At 47.8% G+C, this 9,143-nt stretch overlaps 1 protein-coding gene across 4 annotated transcripts in view; it reads left to right on the top strand.

The window, feature by feature from the left end:
- cc2d2a (coiled-coil and C2 domain containing 2A) overlaps window positions 1-8,972 on the top strand; it is a 30,929-nt gene extending 21,957 nt beyond the window's left edge. For 2 of the 4 annotated variants that reach the window (XM_061826311.1, XM_061826310.1), the window contains 13 exons: window positions 31-140; window positions 743-839; window positions 914-1,012; window positions 2,303-2,491; window positions 2,583-2,597; window positions 2,699-2,893; window positions 3,680-3,769; window positions 3,853-3,966; window positions 4,032-4,166; window positions 4,749-4,871; window positions 4,955-5,013; window positions 6,540-6,732; window positions 8,115-8,970. In XM_061826311.1, coding sequence (XP_061682295.1) covers window positions 31-140; window positions 743-839; window positions 914-1,012; window positions 2,303-2,491; window positions 2,583-2,597; window positions 2,699-2,893; window positions 3,680-3,769; window positions 3,853-3,966; window positions 4,032-4,166; window positions 4,749-4,871; window positions 4,955-5,013; window positions 6,540-6,732; window positions 8,115-8,312 — 1,617 coding nt within the window. In that variant the 3' untranslated portion in view covers window positions 8,313-8,970. Of the gene's footprint in view, window positions 1-30; window positions 141-742; window positions 840-913; window positions 1,013-2,302; window positions 2,492-2,582; window positions 2,598-2,698; window positions 2,894-3,679; window positions 3,770-3,852; window positions 3,967-4,031; window positions 4,167-4,748; window positions 4,872-4,954; window positions 5,014-6,539; window positions 6,733-8,114 lie in introns of all 4 variants that reach the window. The other 2 variants (XM_061826309.1, XM_061826312.1) reach the window with 2 other exon arrangements.
- The last annotated feature ends 171 nt before the right edge of the window (window positions 8,973-9,143 follow it).

A 9,143-nucleotide genomic window follows, 5' to 3' on the forward strand; every position in this document is an offset into this window, starting at 1 on the left:
CGCCACCGACGCGTTTGTGCTGTGACGCAGGTCCAGGTGAGGCCCTTCGTGGAGGTCTCCTTCCAGCGCGCCGTCTTCCAAACCACCACCGCCGACGGGCCCAACCCCTGCTGGAACGAGGAGCTGCAGCTGCCCTTTCGGTAAACTCAATGTGGGACCACTTGTACTGGAAGTCATCATACAGGCAGGAAGTGCTGTGAACGTTCAGGACCAGTCGAGCTGAGCTGGTTTTGTCGGGAACTGCATCCTAGTTTTGGTTCCCCCCGCATGGCCGAACTCCTAAATGTGCACTTGCCTAGTCGTCGTTTTGAACTCAGAAGCCAGTTAAAGGTATTTTGGCAGTTCTGAGGTCTCGGGTTCAATCCCGGACCCGCCTGTGCGGAGTGTGCGTGTTCTCCCCCGTGCCGTGCCGGTTTCCTCCCACATCCCCAAAACTTAATTGGACACTCTAAATTGCCCACAGGTGGGATTGTGAGTGTGATTTGATGCCCTGCGATTGGCCGGCGACCAGTTCAGGGTGTACCCCGCCTCTTGCCCGTCGACAGCCGGCAGCACTCCCTGTGACGCTTGTGAGGATAAGCGGCTCAGAAAACGGATAGATTGATGGGTATTTTGGCAAGAGAGGATGCTGACGATTTGCTGTCACGGGCCACGTGAAATGACGTGGCGGGCCGGGTCTGGCCCCAGGGCCTTATGTTTGACACGTGTTTTTGCCGCCAATCCTCATAACGTGGCCCCTCAGCGCGCCCAACGGGGACTACAGCATCGCCAGCTTGCAGTCGGTCAAAGACGACGTCTTCATCAACATTTTTGACGAGGTGGTCCACGAAATCGGAGCGGTGAGTTGGCCGCCGCTTGCGGTCCCGTCCCGGATGGGCACACAAAGTAAGGTGAGCGCCGGTCGTGTCCGCAGAACCACAAAGACAAAGACAAGTCGCTGCACACGCGCGTGGAGAAGCACTGGCTGGGCTGCGTCAAGATTCCCTTCGGAACCATCTACTCGCAGTGCAGGGTCGGGACCGTTTGCAGTTCGCGCCTCGAGCACGGAAGGGGAGGCGGATTTCCCGCGATGTCGGGATGTCGGCGCGCGAGAAAATTAGTACAGAAACATGACAAGTCCAGGAGAGGAACAAAAGTACATGCAGGCACGATGGAGAGCAATCAAAATACGCAATTCAATGCAATTAGGCAAACAATTGAGAAAAATAGAATTCAAATAAAATATTACTTGCGCCAAAAATATTTGACATAATGCAAAATATCGCAAAAATGTGAGACTTCTGGCCAAAATACACCGACTTCAGATGAAAATATAACATGACTGATGTATTAGATAAGTACCCAAAAATATTCGACACGTCACAAATAGGGTTAGGTAGGAGAATTATTTAATATTGAATGAATGCGGGAAAAAATACACCAGCATTGAAAAATATATATAATGAAATGTCAAATAGCAGAACATGGGCAAATATATATATATATATAATAAACTGTCAAAGAATATAACATTTATGACAGGATGTTACAGACTTTAGCATGAAAAATGCAAAAATGTTCCCGAAAACAAACTCATTCTGACCCCCAAAAATATTACATTGAACATAGAGTCAAAAATACATATTTCATAGAGGAATACAAAGCTTTCACACAACAAATAACATGCAGGAAAAATTGTTTATTGCCAAACGTTAGATGACAATCTGCAAATATTTGAAAAAGGACACAAACATGAGCTAATATCTTTAAAAAAAAAAAGCCAAATATATAAGATATAAATATTATGAAATGAAAAATAGGAACCTCTTATATAAATAGATAAATGGCGTTATAACAATTATATACTGCCAAAGAATATAACATTTATGACAGGATGTTACAGAATATAGCATGAAAAATGCAAAAATGTTACCCAAAAATATTACATTGAAAATATAAACAAAAATATACATTTCATATAGGAATACAAAGCTTTCACACAACAAATAACATTCAGGATAAAATATTTATTGCCAAAAATGAGATGACAATCTGCAAATATTTGAAAAAGTACACAAACGTGGGAAAATAACTTTAAAAAAAAAAAAAAAAAAAAAAAGCCAAATATATGATATAAATATTATGACGTTAAAAATAGGAACCTCTTATATAAACAGCGTTATAAATAAAACTATTTTATAAATATATATATATATATGTATGTACGTACATAGACATACTACGATACTTCTGAAAAAGAGCCAAATATTTGACAGAATAAAAGAGGAACGCAGCGTGTCCCAAGATGTTTGTTTGCGCGCAGATCGACGGCACGTTCAAGGTGAAGACGCCGGCGGTGCTGCTGGGCTACAGCAAGGAGCGAGGCCACGCCCACGGCCTGGCCAACGCCGGCGCCTACGACGCCATGCGCAGCCTCTGCCAGGGAGCCTTCATCACGCTCTTCATCACCATCGAGCCTCAGCTGCTGCCCGGCGACTCCATCAGGGAGAAGGTCAAAGGGCGATCTTGAATTTCGGGGCCCACGTGTAAACCACCCCACCATGCCGTTGACTTGACTCCTGTGCTTCTGCCCCACCCCTCAGATCAAGGAACTCAAGGTAAGCGTCGCCTCACGTTCCTCGCACGTTCCCCGAGTCCGACGACGAGGACGGCGCCGCCGCCGCCGCCGCCTCTGGACCTCTTTTCCTCCCCTCCCCAGTTCGACAGCCAAGAGGACGAGCGTCTGCTGCGGGCGGCCGAGCGCTTCGAGCGCACGGCTTCCGCCGAGTTCCCCGGCCGGCCGTGCGCCACCACCGTGGTGGACCTCAACGGCAAGACGGTCTTCATCACGCGCTACATCCGCCCGCTCAACCCCCCCCAGGAAGTGCTGGCCGACGAGCCCCAGGAGAGCACGGTGGGTGGCTGCGTGCAAATGTTGCGCTTTCGTCCAAAAATATTCTGTCAATCCAAATCAAACGTTCGCTTTTACTTTGGAAAGCAAAGATCGAGGATTTTTTCATGACGGCTGTCATCGACCAACCCGACCGAGGACTGAAAAATGGTAGCGAAAATGTTGCTGCCGCGTTACGAGTCTCGTGAAATTGACAATCGGCAGAGTTGAACCCGAAGCGGCCTCGGACGTTCACATCGGACTCGTCGCTCGGCAACGGATTGACATGGAAGTCGATATTTGCCACCAGGATTTGAATTTCAAATGGAAATTGATGATATTTTCAATAATTGTATTTCAGTGTTAACAATTCAACCGGCTACAATTCGCCGCCTGCGCCACCAGGCAGCCAATCGCAGTTCCCCTTTCTTGGTACGTGACGTCACGCGACTCAAGGAAGCGGGACTGCGATTGGCCGGCTCTTCGCTTCTGACCTGAAGTGACCCTGCCTGGTGCCATAGACGGCGAATTGCAGCAACGATTGAAAATGTGATGACTCAACATTTCAAATTCAAATCCTGCTGCCTCATATTTACTTCCATAATTGGCGGCAAAAAGCTGCGCTCGCTTTTTGTTCGCAGTTACTGCCCACAAAATCCTGAAAGAGGACATCGAGAAGTTTGTCTTGACTCAAGTGGCGAAGCATCCAAACTTTGCTCATTTTTGACATTTTCGCCGCCAACGCGGAGCAAAAAAAAAAAAAAAATGGACCTTAACCCCGCGTGTGCCCCCGCCTTCCTTTTCACGCAGGCTCAGGTGGCCCGCTTCGTGTCGCTGATCCCGTCTCTGCCGGACCGGGTCTCCTACGCCGGCATCTGCGACCTGTGGAGCACCTGCGACGTGAGGATTCTGGCGGTTCCGCCTCCACTTTTGGGAGACGTTTCAACCGCGTCTTTTGTCTTTTGTTTTTTTTTTCCGGGCAGCAATTCCTGACGCTGCTGGCGGGCGGCGAAGAGGAACACGCCGTGCTGCTGTGCAACTACTTCCTGTTCCTGGGCAAGAAGGCGTGGCTGGTCATCGGCACGGCCGTTCCCGAGGTTCGGCCGCCGCCTCGAACGGGAGGTTTCGCCGGCAAATTGAGAACGGCCCGCGTTGTCGTCAGGGATCGAGCGCGTACGTGCTGACGCTGGAGCACGGCCGCTACCTGATCTGGAACCCGAGCGACGGGCAAGTCTACGGCCAGTACGACACGTTCTGCCCCCTGCAGGCCGTCGGGTGCCTCGTCGACGCCGACAACGTGAGTCGGGGCGACCTCGTGCTTTCACTTTCAAAAATGAAAAAAAAAAAGTAAAGACAGAAACATTATAATGGTATGTAATATTAGAAACACACATTATTATTTCATTGCATAAAATAAATTGGTCCAACAATTTAGAAATCCCAAAACATTTCTAATGGCTCAGTGTTTGTTTTTCTTTTAGAATCTTATTTATTATTATTTTTTTCCCCCCTGAGAAGTTCTTGCTCCCCCCCCCAAAAAAAAAAAATTATAAAAAAAAAATCACCCAAAATGTACTATTGGTTAAAATATTTGTTCCATCTCATTCACTTTTATATATATATATATATATATTTATTTTTTTTGGGGGGGGGGGTGAAAAGCAGTAAAAAATACAAAATCTTAATTTTTGGTGCACTACGTCACACGTTTCATTTTTGGTGGTTAATTTGGAACTTTTCTAGTCTTACCTCCTAAACTTTTTTTTTTTTTTTTTTCTTCTCCATGTTTCATTTCAAAATGGCTGCCAGAAATTATTCCACGCATTTCTTTATTTTATTTTTTTGATATGAGTAGGTGAGCGCGTTGTGTTTGCGTCAGGTGTGGTTGAACATCCAGGAGCAGGCGTCCCCCATGAGGATCAGCTTCGACGTGAGCCGGGCCAGCTGCTGGCGGCCGTTCTTCACGCGCTCCTTCCCGCATCCCGGACTCTCCAGCGTTCAGGTCCGTCCGTCCGTCCGTCCGTCCGTCGAACGCCGCGACCTGCCGACGCTTTTGACAATTTGCCCACGTGTGCCTGCGCGCAGCCCGAGGAGCTCGCGTACCGGCGCTCGGACAAAGCCACGGCGGCGGAGCTGCAGGACCGGTGAGATTTTCAAAATAAAAAAAACATCCGACACGAGGTTGAGGACTCGCAATATCAAATAGTTTTTCATATTCAAAAACGGACCTTGGTAGCGTGCGGAAAATCGGCAAATTGTGGCGAGATAAAATATCAATCTCCAACCTTAATTCAAATGACGTTGGGACGCTGTGTTTAACAAAAACTGAATACGATGATATACACTACAAAGACAATATTTAATATTGAAACTTTATGGAATTTCATGGCTGCAACAGGTTCAGCTTTACCACTTCGTTACGTCACCTTTTTCTTTTAACGGCATTCAAGAAACGTTTGGACACAAATTATTGACGCTTCGCAGGTGGGATTCTTTCCCATTGCTCAACAGTCCGGGGTCTCCCTTGTGGTATTTTACGCTTACGCATTATGCGGCACACGTTTTCAAAGGGAGGCAGGTCTGGGACTGCAGGCGTGCCAGTCTCGTGCCCGCGCTCTCTTACTACGAAGCCACGCCGTTGAAAGACGTGCGTCGTCTTGACGGAATCGTCCATGAAAAAGACGTTGCTTGGATGGCGGCACATGTTTCTCCAAAACCTGTATGGACCTTTCAGCGTTGACGGTGCCTTCGCAGATGTGTAAGGTAGCCATCCCGTTGTCACTAACACAGGCCCAGAGCATCACAGATGCTGACTTTTGAACTTTGGGTCCTCAACGGTCCGGATTCTTCTTTCCCTCTTTGGCCTGGACAACACGACGTCCGCAATTGCCAAAAACAAGCGGAAGACTTTTTTTTTTTTTCCTACTCTTTACTAGTTGCCCTTAGATGAGCCAGGGCCCGGAGGAGTCCCCCGGGTTCTGAGCACCTCACCGGGGAGGCGTCCGGATCAGGTGCCCCATCCACCTCATCTGGTTCCTCTCGATGCGGAGGAGCAGAGCACTCTGCTCTGTGGGAAAGCCCGGACACCTGGCGGAGGAAACTCATTTCGGCCTCTTTATCCGGGATCTTGTTCTTTCGGTCTCGACCCACAGCCGCTTACCGTAGGGGTGAGGGGACCCGGTTTCCTCCTCCCTTACAAAGTCCACATCGCTCCAGACGTTCTTCCAAGATACTTGAACTCCTCCACTTGAGGCAGGATCTCATCCCTGACCTGGAGAGACCACGCCACCCTTTCCCAAGCGAGGACCACGGTCTCAGGTTTAGAGGTGGCGATTCTCACGGAAGCCGCTTCACACCGGTCTGCGAGCCGCTCCGGTGAGAATTGGAGACCACGGCTTGATGAATCCTGAGGCCAAGAAACCGGGTCCCCTCCCTCCCTTGATTACGCCTACAAGTTCTGTCCATAAAAGTCGCGACAAAGGACAAAGTGTCCTTGGAGGACTCGAACGCTCACCGGAAACAAGTCCGACTTAAAACCGGCAATGTGGACCGGACCGCACTCGCCGGCACCGGTATTTTGTCGTAAATGTTTGGAATATTTTTGGGGCGATCGCAAAAGCGGCCGGCGATCTACTTCAAGTAGTTTCGTTTTGTTGTTTTTGTGGGTGAGGCTGGAGAAGCTGCTGCGCGACAAGCTGATGGAGTGGCGCCCCCACCGGCCCACCCGCTGGAACCGCTACTGCACCGGCGCCCTCAAGCACATCCTCCCCACGCTGGAGCAGGGCGCGGCGGGGGGGGGCGCCGGCCGCGACCTGGCCGAGGGCCACCGGCACGAGCTGCAGAACCTGCTGGGCGACAACCGGGTAAGCGAACGCCGGTTTTGTCTTTTGGAAGTCGCGCGAGCTGTTGCGGACCCTCCGGCTAATCGACGATCAAATGAATCGGGAACGACGTTTCGACCTTCGGGGCTCTTTTCTGACGTCGAGTCCAGCTCCAGTTGCAAGTCTGGCAACTTCAAATTCACGACTCGATTCCCGGTCACGCGAGTCGAGTCCGCACCTCTGGTCGTGATGTCATAACACCTTGAAGCAACAAATGTTTGAACGCACAAAGTACTTACGGGCAGGCACGTATTCTTTATCCTCCGGGAAGAACGACCGTCAAATTGGAAAATGACTGTAGGTTTTTACCAAGTCGAGAGCTCGCGCACGTGACGTCAGCGTTTTCCCGGCGCCATATTGTCACGACAGATGAGACAGATATTCAAAGTTAGCATTCTACGGAATACCAGGTGGAAAGAACGGAAAAGATGGATACATTTACGCAAATAAAGGTGACGGATCTCAATCACAAATTCCCAACAAGTATTTATAATGTCAAGTCGGCTCATTTGACAACAATACAAAAAAAAAAAAAGACGACAACGTACACGGAAGCGTGTTCTGGCCACATGTTAATATTAGGTAAACCGCTCCCTGATAGAGGGTTTTTTTTTTTGTTTTTGTTTTTGTTTTTTTAATATGCATTGTTCTCAAATGAGTCCAATGCGTTTTTTTTTTAAAAAAAAAAAAAAAAAGAAAGAAAATTAAATCGTCTTTCGCTTCCGTGTACGGGGGGGCTGAAGCCTATCCCGGTGGTTTTTTTTTTTTTTTTAAATACGGATTGAACTCATTTGAGAACAATGCATATTAAAAAAATAAAAAGATCGAAGTTTGTGTGGCCGGACCACGCCGCCTCCGTGTACGAGGGGCCGACTCATTTCATATAGTATATATTGTATTCATAGTTAATGAATGCGAGTTTGTGTCAAAGCAGGGGTCATTGATTGAAATATTGCTATTTGTATTGAAAAAAAAAATCAAGAGTGGCTCCTGGGATTTCTTCTTGATTTGAGAACAGATCCGTCCAGACTTTTCTACGCTTTCAAACTCTTGCGTGTACATCTTGACGACTTTACTCAGCAGATCGGCGAGTAGCTCCAGTTGTCCAAGAAAAGCTCGACAAGCGGCTTAACAGTCCACTTTCTTATCGGCCAAAACATCCGACTTTGGCATTAAATATGGGTCCTGCGTGCCATTTTTTTTTCCACGTACCTTCGTTTATCGTCACCTTCTAAACGTTGAACGGCATCGGACAAAAGACGTGTTTTTCCAGCCGACTCGGCGTTGCTCGCGCGACAAGGGAGCTGCTCGGAGTTTTGACGGGAGGCTGCAAGTACGGCGTCCTTTTTCTCTCTGGCCCTCAGATTTGGGGCTTCCCGCTGCACATGGCGTTCTCGGAGATGGCCCCCGTGGTGGAGGCGGTGCACAGCACGGGGGTGCACACCATCCACGCGGCCAACGCGGAGTTCGCCCTGGCCGTCTACGTGCACCCGTACCCCAACAACGTGTTGTCCGTCTGGGTCTACCTGGCCTCGCTCGTGCGGGCCTCGCGTGACGAGTGAGGCGCAAAAAAAAAAAAAAAGAAGAAGAAGAATCATCTTTGTCAGCTGCAATAAAAACTTCAATTCATTCCTAAATTGGTGTGACCGGTCGTCACGAATTCGCACACATCTGAGCCGTATTTGACGTACGTAAACTTTTGACGTCGAGCCGTATAAAATGATGTAGGCGGAAAAAGAGGCCCCGCAGCGTCGGTTTGGTCAAGCAGGGGTCGTCCGGCTTTCAAAGTGCGCCAAACAAACGTCGAGCGTTTCGCCGTGGTGACCCCCCAACGGGACGAGCCGAAAGAAACTCTCTGTGGCATTTGACAAAATGAAATAATTTTGGTCATCCCAACTGACCCGAAAGAGGTTAAATCGGATTTGACAAAAACAACAAGTTTTTGCAGTATAACTACACTTACGGCTTCAACTATGCGTGTATTATATCGCTTGTAATTTTATCATTTCAATTTGCCAATCGATTTATTTCAAATAAAGAACAAACGTAGGTCAAGTCAATCATTGGACGTCCATCCATTGTTTCGCCTCACGAGGCCGGCAAGAGGCAATTAAAACCAAATTCGATTCACTATGGAAAAATACATTCATAAAATTTTCTAGATCACAATTTTTGTAATTTTAATTTTTTAAAAATATTTTTTTAAACTTTTTTTTAAATATTTAAAGTTGCTTTGCTTTTTTTTTTTTTTTCATGAAAAGCAAACAGTTTTTATCCAATAACTTTATTCTTGTAACTTGACTTTTTTTTTCCCCCATCATCATCATCATCATCATTTACAACATATGCAACTTTCCTGAAAATATCGATTTCAATCGTACGTCTTTTCCCTC

The sequence above is a fragment of the Syngnathoides biaculeatus genome, chromosome 7 (genome assembly GCF_019802595.1).
Source record: "Syngnathoides biaculeatus isolate LvHL_M chromosome 7, ASM1980259v1, whole genome shotgun sequence".
Lineage (NCBI taxonomy): Eukaryota > Metazoa > Chordata > Actinopteri > Syngnathiformes > Syngnathidae > Syngnathoides > Syngnathoides biaculeatus.